At 41.5% G+C, this 15048-nt stretch overlaps 1 protein-coding gene across 1 annotated transcript in view; it reads left to right on the forward strand.

Moving 5' to 3' along the window:
• The first annotated feature begins 2995 nt into the window (after positions 1-2995).
• LOC104513078 (arylsulfatase D-like) overlaps positions 2996-15048 on the forward strand; it is a 12300-nt gene continuing 247 nt past the window's right edge. Inside the window, 10 exon segments of the mRNA XM_010156306.1 lie at positions 2996-3042; positions 5614-5763; positions 7036-7157; positions 8104-8226; positions 9832-10255; positions 11160-11296; positions 11503-11637; positions 13530-13692; positions 14367-14488; positions 14942-15031. Coding sequence (XP_010154608.1) covers positions 2996-3042; positions 5614-5763; positions 7036-7157; positions 8104-8226; positions 9832-10255; positions 11160-11296; positions 11503-11637; positions 13530-13692; positions 14367-14488; positions 14942-15031 — 1513 coding nt within the window.

The following is a 15048-nucleotide window of genomic DNA, read 5'->3' on the forward strand; positions in this document are numbered from 1 at the left end:
CCGTCCCGCCTCGCTGGCCATCCGCTCCTCCCGGCTGCAGGGAGAGCTGCGCGTTCCCAGCGCAGCCGTTTGGAGGTAGAAGGCACAGTTAGAGCATTCAGACCACGGAGGGCTGATCATGAGGTGAAAACGCAAGGGCCAATGTAACGCCCCTTTCCGCTGTTGCTCTGAAGGCAGGGTGCTCCGCAATGGTAGCACGAGGCACTATAAATCGTGGATCCCTTGGCTAAGGAGCCTTAGCCCTGTGCGTTGTCCGCAGCCAGGTAGTAATGCAGTGCTGTAACTGTGCTAACGGGTTACAGCTGTTGGTATTACCCGGGTCAGTAAGGGCTGTATCCCACCAGTGGGCCTTGGCACAGTTGGTTTCCTGACAGTGCGGAACGGAAAGGAAAAAAGAGGGACCACGGAGAAGCTGCTGATAGTGGCTTTTACCCTTCTTGCAAGGACGTCCCTTGTTTCACGGCAGATGGGCAGCGCTTGGTCGTGGCTCGCCAGCTGCAAGTACTAAGTAGGGGTCTGTGTTCACATCAGCTGGCGGCTGCTTCTTCCTTGTTTCTCTCGTTTCCTCTTTGTTGCCCCTCCCTTCCCGAGCAGCTGGATGCGCAGAAGCTCTGGGAGAGAGAGAGAGGAAAGGAACAAGGTGGAACAGTATGTTGTGTATGGTACCCTGCGTGTGTTTTTCTCAGAGCTACTATGTAAGCTGAAGTCAGCATTTTTAACTACATTTGAGTATACTGTTGGATATGATTAACCTGCTGTGTTTATACAGAAGGCAGAAAGCAAGCGTTTATTTTTGGCTGACAGCTAAGTCGCCACTTACCTCCACTCATGGCTTGAAATTGTCTTAATACTTACCATTCACATTTATTATATTTAAGCATAAGTGGTGAAGGGTTCTGAGTTTTGTTTTTGCATCAGTGTGCAAATAACTTCTCTCAGGATCAAATTAGACAAAGACAACAAGAAAGGAAATTCTCTTCCTGTGTCTCATTACTGAGTTTTTAGCCTGCCAAGCTTATTCCACATTGTTCTGTTGGAGCTGTATGTCTCTTAACATATTTTTAAGAGTGAGAAGTTCCTTTGCACTTTGGATTCCCACAGTGAGCGGTGGTGTTGCTGGTCTTCTGGGCACAAGGGTGAAACATGAGATATTTGTGGCTTCAAAAAATATTTTGGCTATGGACAGGTATTTTTGAGATGGAGGTTTGCCTTTTTTTCTTCTCTGTAAATCCTCAAGAAGGATATAGTCTAATCTGGGAATATATTCAATAAGTGAAATATTTGGAGGATGGGAGAACTGCCTGGAGCTAAACTGCAGCGGGTGAAGAAGGGACTAACTTTCTAGCAGATTCAGGCTTTCAGCTTGCTTTCTGTAAAGCAAAGCTGAAAAAACCCTAGGGTCTGCACAAGGTGGCTGGCTAGAAAAAGCTATATAATACTACTTGGACCTGTAAATCCATTTGAGTTAGGTCCACCTAATTCAGCAATAAACTAAGCAAAAGCTTTTTTTGTTAAATCTTTTCAAGTGACTGTTGAGGCAGCTGCAGGCTTTGGGACGTTCCTGGCAGGTTGAATGAATTGTACTGTAAGTTGATTAAGACTTCGTTAACAACTGACGAGTTTGGAGAAAGAAGGGCTAGAGCAGTCCTGTAGTATCAGCTACAGAAGACAGTAAGTTTTGGATAAGGTTTACGGGCAGACAGAATTGTTTAACTAAGGGGAATATGTCCATGCAAAGTTGTGCTGGTTGGTTCTGTAGGATTTGGCCTCATCTTGCAGAAATGTTTAGACCAAGTTATAGCGTCCTGTAATTCCCTTTATGTGGAGGTACTAGGCTGAATAACTGATGCTGTGTATTTGTTGTAAATGAAGGAACAGTGTTTTTAGTTAATAATGACATTTGAGAACTCTACAGTTAAAATTAAGTAGTAACAGCAGTGATAAACTGCAAGTTTATATTTTCAAGCTGATAGCAATCAATCAGCTCTATTAGAGTTTGGGAAATCCACAGTTGCCTCTAGTAATTTTTTTTGTCTGGGAAGACTCCTGTTGAGAGTAACTTAGTATCATCACATATATGCAGAGACCCCCTTGTCCATGCAAAGATTAATCAAGCTATAGAATTAGTATTTTAAAATTACTTTGGGATTATATGAACCAGAAGAATTTATGTAGTGGGGAGGCTTATTAGTGTGAGGACTAAGAGACCTTGAAATTAAAAAGGGTTCTTCTACTTGAAGCAGCTTTTTCAAGTCGAAGGCCATTTTCTTCAGGTTATTTGAATGCCTTAGTTAAGCATCTTAAAATTAGCTTTATTTGAGCTCCTTTAGGTAACTGAGAAAAAGATGGCTCATGAAGTGGCTGCTGGGGAACATACTATGGAATTTACATCAGATTGTTACTCTGATCACGCTTGTTGCGAGCTGTTAAATTTCGGCTGCCAACAGCTGTGGAGCCCCATAACTTGTGTCTCTTTACAATACTTTTCTTTCTTCCTCTTAAGGTACACGGTCATGGTTATATTGCACCCTGCTTGGGAACATCACCTTGCTTGCAGAAAATGCATGCTCTGTTTACCCGAGTTCACCTTCCAAATACTAGCTTTGTCTCGGCAAAATTGATGAGCTTTAAGACCTCTGTTTTCTCCCATGAATTTACTCGCTAATTAATCTTTTACTGTCTTGTTCTCGATTGCGCTCTTGTCCTCTCAAAGCAAAACATCTTTTCCTACTCTTGAATCATTTAGACATGTTTTTCTGCCCCTTCTCCAGTTCTTAAACTTCACTTTGAAAATAGTGTGCTTTTGGTCAGTACAGTTTGACCCCATCCAGTACTCATCTCTTTGAGGTAAAATCATCTTGCTAGTCCCTCTGTTGCAAACAGCTATAAGGATTGAGTTCTTTGTTTGTTTGTTTTCCTCCAGTATCACACCAGTAACTGTGCTCAATTTGTTACTTGCTGTATGCTTATTTTCAGGATCGCTACCCCCAAGGAGATGATTGCACGGCTGCCTTCTGCAGCCATTGCTGCCATTCTCTTCAGGTAAACAGCTTTCTGGCTCCCTGCATATACTTGTTTCTATTTGGCAGAATTAAAATTGTGTTGTTTGAATTGACCCACCTTTTTTTCGCAAGCAACCCTGGGCTCAAATGAATGATTTTTCCTGATGCTTCATTTGCTTTAAGTCTTTGTTGTTCCCTTCCTTACTCCCATGTGAGAAATTCAACTCCATTAAAAATCGTATAATCATTTTCTGCTCCACCCCCTCTTTTTTGTTTGTTTGTTAATTCCTCCCTGACTGGGAGCCCCACGCTGTGCTGAAGTTGTTTCACTTAGTACGGGCTCTTAAAGTAGTAGTCTAAGGTGCCAGGCTCTCACGCAGATATAAGTTCCCTGTGAAATCTTGTAGGAAGAGCAGATATCTTGAAGAGAAGGATGCTATAATCTCATAATGCTGTCATTCTCTAAGTGCGCGCTAAGCAAAGCCATAATATCTTAGAAAATAATTGTAAGACAGTACAGGCACCAAATTTTGTAGTTTAGTAGGGTTTTTTCAATATCTGATTGCCTGTGCCAATGGTTTCTAACCTGTCCTCAGAAGATCGCTGTCAATAAAGCTATGGGAGCTCAACTACTGTGTAAGTCCATGTTAAGTCTCGTAACTAAGAGTTATATAAATAGTGGCCTGGTTGTTGCACTTACCTGATTTCATTAAGTAGATGTTGTAAAACCGCTTAGTAATACTAGCTGCCAAATTATTTTTTGACCATCTTAACTACATACTTATTTAATGTCTTCATGTTTTTAAACAATGAGGTCTTTCTCTCAAGTGGGAGTCTCTGGCTATGCCTCTAACATTATTATTTCCAGAAATAGCTTTGTAGGTAATGCTGAGAAGCTATATATATGTGTGTGTATCTATATGCATGTTTTATGTTCTACTTTCTTTCAAGTCTATTGTCTTCAAGATTTATCAGTGTTTAGCAACTGATTATTTCTTGCAGTATTCCTCCGCATATTGCTGAAAGATAATCACTTTGAGCTCTAAGCATGGTTGTTTTATAATGTACGGTAATGCTACGTAACAGTGTAGGATATGGGCTTGGAACTGTAAGCAGCAGGTTACCCAAGATGGAATTTGTCCTTAAAACTGGAATCCACAAGCAGCATTACCACAGGGATCAGCACATACCCAGCACTTAACACCATGAGAAAACAAAGTTCTAGGATGGTGCTGCAGACACCAGTGATAGCAAATTTCATAATTTGTGCTTTTTTCCTTTTTTTTTTTTTTTTTAATATGACAGGTGGAGAGCAGTACTCTTGTCCCCAGCTTGGAAGGAAGAATGCTCGAGTGACTGAAATGGGTTGTCAGGGGCTGCTTATTTCCAGGGTCCTTTAGAGACCTTCTCCCCGCAGCTCTAACTGAATGTATTAGTGCTGTGAAAGGATTCATTATACCAGTATAAAGCCCCATAACCCTGAGGAGATACTACATTGGCAAACAGAAAATTCTCCTTTCCCGAAAACCAGTAATCCAAGTATAGAGATGGAAATTGCCCACAGTGCTTGTAAAGCAGGGTTTCACCCCAGCTCCATAAATCACTGTTGTAACTTAATAGTAGAAGGTACAAAAAAAAACCCACTGGAACTTTGCTCTTGGATGATTAAATTCCCATTGCCATTGGTTACTTATTTACAGCTGGGAGTTCATAGTCATGTTTACAGTAAGTCCTGTGTGTTGTGTTTGCCTGCTAGAGGTGATGGTTAGTTGTTCATTCAGTAACGTGGTTTTGTATACAGGATCTTCGCACCAAAGCTGCAAATCCTAGAATGGTTTGCAGGACCTTTCTCAGACTGTGCTAGAGAGTTGCTGCTGCCCCGTGTCCCATGAAATTAGTATGTATTGCAGTGATAACTCTGTCCAAGTGAAAAATCAATCCAGGATTAGGTCTTAAGACTGTTGATCAGCAATACTTACCTGGAGGAACACGTAGCTTCTAGGCACGTTTATATAACAATTCTGGCATGTATATGTAAAAATGTAAATTCTGGGTTTTGCAGATATTTAACGTAGTTGACGCTGGTATGGGGCTGGGCTGGTGTCTTAGGATGGTGGGAGAGGAGATGACCTCAAGTTCAGGTGTTCGAGAGTTGGAGGAGAGAGGTTGTTTAGGTTTTTTCATTTCCCTTCCAAATATAATTAGAACTGCTTCATTCACTGGAGACAAGATATTTAGAAAATGCCAGAGTGACTTTGGCACATAACCTGAATTTTCATAGAATTTATGAAACTTAGAAACACTAATTTTCCTCAGCTCTTTGAAGTTTTTGATACATTCCAAATTCTATGCAAGTGATTCAAGATGAAAATTCCTAGGCCAAATGAATAAGATGGCAACCTTCACTTATGCCCTTCCTTCCTGGGCTGTCGAAAGGCTACTGCAGCCTCTTTGACTGGAATGATCGAGGTGGTAGAGATGGAAGAAATGGAACCAGTAAAATGCTTTCCTCTTTCCCAATGTTTTGTTTCATGCTCCAGGTCTGCTGCCAGAGGGGTCCCATCACTCTCCAACAAGTCACGTATGTGAAAGTTATTCTGTTGTGTTTCAGGAGGTACCTCTTAATGGCACTGACTTCATGTTTCATCTGGAACACGTTTGGCTTGAGTACAGCTATGGATTCTAAACCCAATATACTTTTGTTTCTGGCCGATGATCTTGGCATCGGAGATGTAGGTTGTTATGGGAACAATACCATAAGGTAAAAGATCTCTCGGGACAATATATTTGAACACCTATAATGGGTAATTAAGACTAATTATAAAATAAGAAATTTTCTTAATCTTTAAATCCAAGGCTCTAGTAATTGTGCATTTAACTACTTGTTTATATGCATCTAGGACTGGGGCCTAAGTAAACGGTATACAGTAAAAGGAAAAAAAAATTTAAGAAAAGAAAAGAACAACCCAAAAAATACATTTTTATTTTGGTTTTTAAGTTCTTTCTGGGAATTCCTCCCATCCCCTCCTCCATGTGCTATAACTCTTCAGCCACTTGTTTTAGTATTAGTTACTGTTTTCTCATGCATAAATTTCTTTGTTCCTTTTCATGCATAGTTAAGCCTTACTCTTATCCACCCAATGCTTTTCCAGAATCCCTCATCCACTTGCTTGCAGCCTCTTCCAAAACACTGATCCAGATTCACATGGATTGACCCACTTAATTATTACGTGATTATGTGCCTTCAAAACTAGTGATTACATTCCTTCAAAACTAAAACAGCAGAGCAGAACTGAAAGCACATCTTATAAGCCCAACATGTCCTCTAAGTGGAGCGCAGACATTTTGTTGGCATGCTCTGGGTGCATCTCCCTCACAGGATGTAGGTGGGCTTGGGAATGTGCTTGTGGAACTCGTGTCCTCCTCTGGTGGTGGTGAAGCTGGACAAGAGGCCTCTTTCTCACGCTCTGTGGTGTTGTAGTCCATTATTCTGGGAGAGCTAGGCTTCCATACAAATGTAACTATGTAAAGGTGTTTGCTGTGATATAAAATAGATAGCACACGTTAAAAACATGGAGCAGGAAGTCTTGATTCCAAGAGCTTCAGACACCCTGTGAGAATCTCTGGCTCAACAAACTTTGAAATTCTTCGTCTAAATGTGCTGGCAAAAGTGATCTGTTGGAAGTACTGGAATAGGAAGACATCAGCCTTTCTTAGATAATCCTTTCTTAGTCTGAAAATAAAACTGAAATAGCAGTGCCAACAATGCCTAGGTTTCTTTTCCATGTTGCCAAGTGCACTCTATGGCTGTGTCCTGAGAATGGATTCTCCAGTGGCTACAGCTCATATCACCCGCCGTATCAAACTTGTTACTATGTCAGTCCTGCATTATGTAAAGAAGAGATTCGTTTGGTGGGTTTTGGTTTGGGTTTTTTTTTTTGAGGAACTGTGCAAAAGCTCTAGTTCTTGGCAATTTATAAAGATAAGTTTCATATGACTTAGCTTCTATTAAACTTGAAAATGTTTTTATTAGGACCCCGAACATTGACCGTCTGGCAAGAGAAGGAGTGAAACTTACTCAGCACATTGCTGCGGCTCCACTTTGCACTCCGAGCAGAGCAGCTTTCCTCACTGGCAGATACCCCATCAGATCAGGTTGGACCCGTTTTGAATTACAAATTTCTGTGGGTGCGGCTGAGGTACTACAATAGCTGATAGATACTGGAACAGGAGAATCCAGCTGTTTCTTCAGCCTGAGATAGAAAATACACTGCTAGAGACTCAAACTTTCTATAAGTAACTTCTGAATGGGGACCACTGCCTCACCAGCTTTAGCCTGGCTTTATAGGATGTGGGAGATCTGTGTGATGAAAATAGATAGGTATGGGGAAATGCCAGCAGCAGTGATAGCTGTCACTTCCTTAGAGCAAGGAGCCTGAGGCAAACGATGGAATTCCTCTTGATGGTGATGGTTAGAGGTAAGGGGTTGAGACAGGGCTCCTAGGAAGAAATGGGCAAGTTCAGTGCCAACGCAGTGCAAAAGGTCACATTTTTCACACTGGTGAAAACGGAGCATTGGATCCATTTCCCACCTACCTAAGATGCCTTTTGGAGGACTTGATAGATATCCATCTCTCACCAAGCATTATATGGGAAAATTAGATGCCTCCTTTGGGGCCAAGTGCACAATCAGTACGTATGTTGGGTGAACTGTATCTCACCTAACTTTATACAACATCCCGCTGATACAGGGAAATGCAACTGATCTCTTTCATTTTGGATGAAAAGCAGAAGGACTAAACTAACACAGTTACTCAGAAGGGCAGAAAATAAAACCTGCTATATACTGTCACCACTGATTTATCATCATTTCGGTGGTAAAACCAGTGCCAAGCAGTATTTGTTGTGAAATGTAACTCCTGACTACCTGTAGAACTTAGACACACCAAAGTGACTGCCTACAAAGTAAGCTCAGCTTTACATCTTGTGAGAAACTCTGACTTCAGGTTGAGCTCCTGATGCAGAGGTCGGTGGGAGCAGCCCAGCCTCTGCCGTCAGAGAGTGAAAGGCTGGGAGGAGTGACCGGAGCTGTTTCTGTCAGGGATGGCATCCAGCAACAGGTACCGGGCGCTGCAGTGGAACGCCGGGTCAGGAGGGCTCCCTGTTAATGAAACGACATTTGCCAGGCTGCTGCAGCAACAAGGCTATACCACTGGACTGATAGGTAAGGGGAAATGTGTTCCTTAAAATGCCCTCGAAGAACACACTAGTTACAGGAAGAGAATGTAGGGACTGTGTTTGCGCTAAATGGTCCATTTGTAATAGGTATGAATCCTCTCCAAAAGGTGGGGGGGAAACCCTTACATTTACAAGGCTACTAAAAATACTGCAGTCTAAAGAATTTTATGACAATGGTACTGACTGTACAGGGCACCTGAAACAGGAAGAATTGAAAACGGTCTCATGATTATAATGGATGAGCATTGATTTTACTTGGCCCTAGGTTTTTTCATGGGTTGGTGCACTGTGATTGTTCCACTAATGTGAAGATTGTTTCAACCAAAGCAATGTCTTTTAAGTATTTCATCTGCCTTTCAGAGGCAAGAGGCAGAGAAATGAAAGAGGATAGGGCAAGAAAGGGGCCAAGTTTGTACCACAGAGGAGAAGATGAAGCACAAGTGTCTCATAGATGAGGTCACAGAATCATAGAATGGTTTGGGTTGGAAGGGACCTTAAAGACCATCTAGTTCCAACCCCCCTGCCATGGGCAGGGACACCTTCCACTAGACCAGGTTGCTCAAAGTCTCATCCAGCCTGGCTTTGGACACTTCCAGGGATGGGGCATCCACAGCTTCTCTGGGCAACAGAGGCATGATACAGAGGTCCCAAAGAGGCATGATACAGTGGTGGTTTCCTCAGATGAAGCCAAAATGTAAAGGTGTCAGGTAAACACTGCCCCAGAGCACCTTCCTGTCTGGAACTTTGGTCAGACCTCAACAGTTTCGAGATTCATCATTCCTTTGGCAAATATCTTCTAATTCCACTAGTAAGGTCTCCATTTCCCTTCCATTCAGTTTTATTACTGTCAAGTGACAGGCACTCCTGCAGTAAATCCCTTTCCATAAATAGGTAGGTAGGGTGGCACTGGGTCCCTTAAAGCTGGGGAGGTTGGGGCAAGCTGTGCTAAATGCATTATCATCTCCAAGTGCTAGAAACAGATGTGGCTGCAGTGAATCAGGAGCTAATAAAGTGTAGTCTTCCTGGCTGAGTCTGTAATTGGCAATCGCATAACCCAGCAAACCTGTGGCTTACAGCCTTTTCTCCTTTCATATGGAGTAGGAATGTGCCTGAGAAATCATCTTCCTGAGTTTGGTGATCAAGATATCCGTCGACACTGGCCAAAAGTTCACTGGATCTTCCAGTAAATTTATAACCTTGTGTTAAATTGAAGTTGCAAGTAAACAATTGAAAGTTAGGAAAGGAATGTATTAAAGTAGCCAGGGAGTTAGAGTTTCTTAATTCCCTGATCCTCATTGAAAGGTAATGAAATCCCATCTTTATGTGACCCTTAGCGGAGTACCTGAGCATCTTGCAAATTTCTCTGTTTATCCCATGATCATTTGGGGATCACCCATTAAGGTGTGCCATTCACCTGATTAGGCACTGGTTTCGCCCAGCATCCCTGTGCATGAGGAGAATGCGTTGGTACTCCATTGAAAAAAGGAGTGACTCAACTAATTCCCACTCAGATGCTCATGATGCTAGCTGGGGCTCCTTTTGAGTTGTCCACCTGAATGTTCTAATTTCTTTCATGCTTTAAAACCTTCAGGAAAGTGGCATCAAGGTCTAAACTGTGAATCCTTCAATGATCACTGTCACCATCCTCTCAACCATGGGTTTGACTACTTTTATGGTATGCCTTTCACACTTCTAAACAACTGTCAAGAAAACAAACCTCCAGAGCTGGATGTAGCCCTTCAAGCTAAGCTTTGGCTCTACAGCCAGATAATTATCCTTGCTGTGCTCACTCTTACTGCTGGAAAACTGACTGGATTGATTTCCATCCGCTGGAAGATAATTGCCTGTTTTACTTTGGTGGGCAGCCTTTTCTTCATTTCTTGGTACTCCAGTTACGGCTTTGTGCAGTATTGGAACTGTATCCTGATGAGGAACCACGATGTCTCTGAGCAGCCGATGAAGTTAGAGAGGACTGCTTCCCTCATGCTGAAGGAGGCGGTGTCATTTATCAAAAGGTAAATGATTGTCTGTAGCTTTCTTTAAAGGGGTCAGGATGTTGCGGGCACTTGGAATATTGTGTATTTTTCTTCAGTAACTATAGCAGTATTGTGACAACTGCTTTGAAACTCATATCTCAATTCTCTGTGTAGAAACCTAAAGGACTTAAATTTTAATTGCAACTGTCTTACATTGGAAGCTACAGTAAATCAGATGGATTTTAACCAAATGATACATGATTATCTCACTATGCCCTGTAATCTGCCATTACTATATTTGCTCTGAGATTAACCAGCTAATTTTTATACTTCACTCTATAAGCCTTATTTATGAAAAAGAGCACAAATCCTACAAAACACCTAGATAACATGTGTGATGTACAAAATTGTTTCATGTGAAAATCTCAAAACACTTTAAATCTGTCTTTATGGATTGAGAAGGAAGCCAAGTATGGTCATTCATTTTCTAGATTGGAGTTCTGCCTGCACAGCTTTCTGTAATGTTTCTGTGCCTCAGGTGTATTCCTGTAGAACAGGGAAACTAACTATTCTTAAAGTCTGTGAAAACATACATATACTGAAAATTGCAAGTGGCCATCTAAGAAAAACCCCAAGAATATTAAATATGAGACTGTATCCAGTTGCATTTAATTAAAAAGTTATCAGAATTAGACATCAGATTCGTTTAAGCACAGTACAAATGCTATGCCTCTTTACACACTGGAATTTGAAAATAATCTGGCTGAAAACAATCTTTCCTGCCCACATTTCATGTAAAAAGAAAACTGCCAGTTGTGCTGAATGGGAATGCACTAGACAGGGGCACAGTCTAGACCCAATGTGTGTGTCTGTGCATGGATGAGTATGAAACCTTTCAAAATATTCCAAGCACACACGCATTTATTTTTGGTTTCTTTTAAAGAAACAGGCATGGACCATTCCTCCTCTTTGTTTCCTTTTTACATGTTCACACCCCTCTCTTTACCACGGCAAAATTTCTTGGGAAGAGCCGTCATGGTTTATATGGAGACAATGTAGAAGAAATGGACTGGATGGTGGGTAAGTATTCTTCATGAAGGATTTGTTTCAGACACATACACCTGTCTGTTTTAAAGCAGGAAAAGTAATAAGGCCAAAATACCTACAAAAAATCTCAGCTATTACAAACATAGGTCATTGCAATGGATTATTATTGAAACATCAGTGTGGCTTGATCTTTCTAATTGGTTAATAGGAACCTTGCTGTCTCTCTTCTTAAATTTAAGGCAAAATTCTGGGTTCACTTGAGAAACAAGGTTTGAAAAATCATACCTTCATATACTTTGGCTCTGATCATGGAGGACACTTGGAGGCTCAGGATGGATCTTCCCAGCTAGGTGGCTGGAATGGTATCTATAAAGGTAGGAAGACCACTGTGACTTTACATGACCATTAGAATCAAACATAATAAATTTGCCTGGCTGAAGCTATTGAAGCTGAAATGAGTTGCATTTTTAGCTTGAAATATATGTGACATACAGAGGTACTTCAATCCCAAGTAACATTTTTTGTTTTGTTTTCAAAGTGCAAGCGTTATTATTCATCTCCTTGGCAAAGGTTTTTTCTAGCTTGATACCTGTAATTTATTTGGTGTTCTCCAGTAAAAGGTGCTGGAAAAAATGTGATAGTTCCCTATACTGAATAATATCTCTCTCTCCCCCCTCCCCTCCATCTCTTTCCTTGTTCACACACATCTCTTTCCTCTCTTCGCAACAGGACTGTTTCCTGATTTGCTTGTTTCTTTTTCTCATCATGTTCCAGAAATCGTTGCTGCCTAGCTAATCAATACAGAATAGAGTAGGGGCACACTGTGTCATGACTCGCAGCAAAAATTTATTCCCCATATGCTTTTATATGCCTTCAAAATCAGCGATTGGCATAAAATCCAAATTGCCTTAGTGGTCTAAGAGGATCTCACTCTTTACCTCCTGTTCATCCCTTTCTGCTGTGAATCGTTCTTCAGACTGCTGAGCAGTACAGTGGCTTTTTTCAAGCCAAAGGACTCTGCATTCATTGCATTTTCTTCCACTCACCCCAACAGCCCCGTGTCATCAGACCTCCTCATCCTGACCTGTCATGAATGCGTGACAGTGCGTCAGGGCTTAGCCTCTGTTATGATCAATGAACCGTCCCTGTCTTGCCCAAACTTTTGGTGTTTTGATTTTCCTCAAACAGGCTTCTTCCATTTCAAAACCTTCTTGAGCTGCTCTACAGGGTGCAGCAGAGGCAGAAGAAAGGGATTTTTGGCTCCCGTAAGGTGTATGCTCTGCTGCTGAGCAGTGGAGGTTGCTGGCCTTTATGAGAGGAAAGGGCTTTCAGTTAGTCTGTTTGTCCTCCATCTCACTTCCTGCTTTTACTCGAGAAAATACTTCTCTTTGTGGATGATAAGACCAATTCATAAGCCTGGTGGGATCTAACGAAGACAATATTTTATCTTTATTGTATATACAAATTAAACCAGGTTTCTGCTTTGGGAGTTAGATAGATTTTTGCCTTCATACCTCCAGCTTCAAGATGATTTATTAGGTTAATTTCTGTTAGTAGCAGGTTGAGAAAAGGTGTTTTCCTGCCGTTTGAAGTAAAGTGTATATGGTACAATTTCACGTTTTTTTTTTGCTTCTGAGTTAAAAGGTGTTGCATTAAGCATTGGAAGACTCAGGTCCAAATCTCAATTTCAGAAAAGGAAGAGATGCATAAAGCAAAATAGAAGTGAAATAGAAAGGAAATAGAAGTGTTAAGGGCATATATTTTGAAGGGAATCCATGGCCATAAAGATAAGAAATTTTTTAGCTGTTTAAAATAGGATACTCATTAGTAAGTCCTGTGTTACAAGAAGAATTTGAAGAAATCAAATATTTCTTCAGGTTCTTCCATTTCCAGTTCCTCCTCTTTTGTTTTGCTGGGAAGCTCTTCAATAACACGGATCAGTGCAGGAAACCCATGAAATGGAGGATAACAGAAGGTTGAAGCCGTTTTATTGTTGCTGAACATAGGTTTTCAAAGGTAGATTTATTATTCCTACCCTCACCTGTAGTCACAGTTAAAATAGAGATTGCCTCCCCCTGTCTTTCTAGGGTTGGATGAGTTATACATCACTTATAAAATATGTGAAGTCCAATGCAAATTGAAGAGTCAAACCTGTTGGATAAGCAGTGTATTACTGCATCTTTTTCTGTATGTTCAAATGCAACAAGGCAGTGAAGAGTTTTGTGTTTGTCTCTGAACTGCCATACATTGATTCATCTCACTGCAGGTGGAAAAGGCATGGGAGGCTGGGAAGGAGGGATCCGTGTGCCAGGAGTACTTAGGTGGCCAGGAGTGTTACCTGAAGGCAGAGTTATTAATGAACCTACGAGCCTTATGGATATTTATCCCACGGTTGTTCATCTGGCTGGAGGAATATTGCCCCAGGACAGGTATGGAGATGTATTTAACAGGAGAGATTGATAGGAGAACTAACTACTAAAAATTTATTGTGTTTCTTATCATCCTTAGAGATCCCACAAATACTGCTTAGCCTCAAGCCTGGCCTAAGATTTTAGACTCTTAAAGCAAACTCTCCCAGGTATGCCCACTGGTGTGCTCAGGGCCAGAGGAGTTGCTCCAGCCAAAGACCAGGTCCTAACTTCAAACCCATGTTCAGCATCATTCAGGAAAAGAATTAGTGGCTGAGGTTTCTTTGGTAATAATTGACTTGATGTATGGATGCTTACAAATACCTCCTAAAGTCATTAAACCCATCCTTGCTCAGTGGATTTATTTAAGCTCTTTTGAAAATTGCTAAATCTAAACAATTATGAGATTTGTATTGATTTCCTGAATAAATTACTTTGTTCCACTAGACCAAGCTCTAAATATTGTTTATGTGTAGCTAAATGGGAATGAGTTGAACCAGCTGTTAAAATTTAAAAAAAAATCATCTAGAGGTTTAAATACTGTCTTGGAGGTCTGCTGGCTGCTCTAAATCTATGACCAAATTATTCCGTGTGCTGTCTCAAGCACTGGTGTAGCCAGTGCAAAGGCAGTAATAAGTACGCGGTTCACTGTCAGGTTTGCCCCCGCGTGAATATGCTTCTCCCCGTTACACTAGGGTGATTGATGGACGAAACTTGGTGCCTTTACTGCAAGGAAGAGCTCAGAAGTCGGAGCACGAGTTCATGTTTCACTACTGTGGGTCCTACTTGCATGCAGTTCGGTGGCACCACAAGGACAGTAAGTATAAATGTTTGTTCTGTGGTAGCTGCGAGACGTGAGTTTTCTCCTCTTGATAGCCATCATGCTAATTGTCTTATTGCATGATGAGTGTTTATCAGTCTGATCTCTGAGATTCTTGAAATTGTTGTGCATGACACACCAGTGACTGGCTAACAGGACGTGTCTTAAAGCAAAGAAGTATTTGTAAGTCACTGACCTATAGGAAATGGGGTGAGAATACAAGCTCTCTACTACTACACTGTAAATTTAATGTCATTTTCTCCATATTTCCAGTGTTTCCCATCTTCAAAGTCACCATTCCACACAGAGAGTCTGATTTGTGGTGATGAGGATGCCAGGGTGTGTGGAAAGTGGTCTCCTTAGCAAATAGCTGTACTCTTGTTGCTGGAAGGCACTTTCAGTTTTCCTCTGTTGTCTTGTAGTCGTGCCATAAGATTTCTTTCCTGCCAGGTGGAGCCATCTGGAAAGCTCATTTTGTGACTCCTGTCTTCTATCCACCTGGGGCTGGGGCTTGTTTTGGCAAAGGGATTTGCCCGGGGTTTGGGGGAGGGGGGACC

This window comes from Eurypyga helias, unplaced genomic scaffold (genome assembly GCF_000690775.1).
Source record: "Eurypyga helias isolate BGI_N326 unplaced genomic scaffold, ASM69077v1 scaffold30707, whole genome shotgun sequence".
Taxonomy (NCBI): domain Eukaryota; kingdom Metazoa; phylum Chordata; class Aves; order Eurypygiformes; family Eurypygidae; genus Eurypyga; species Eurypyga helias.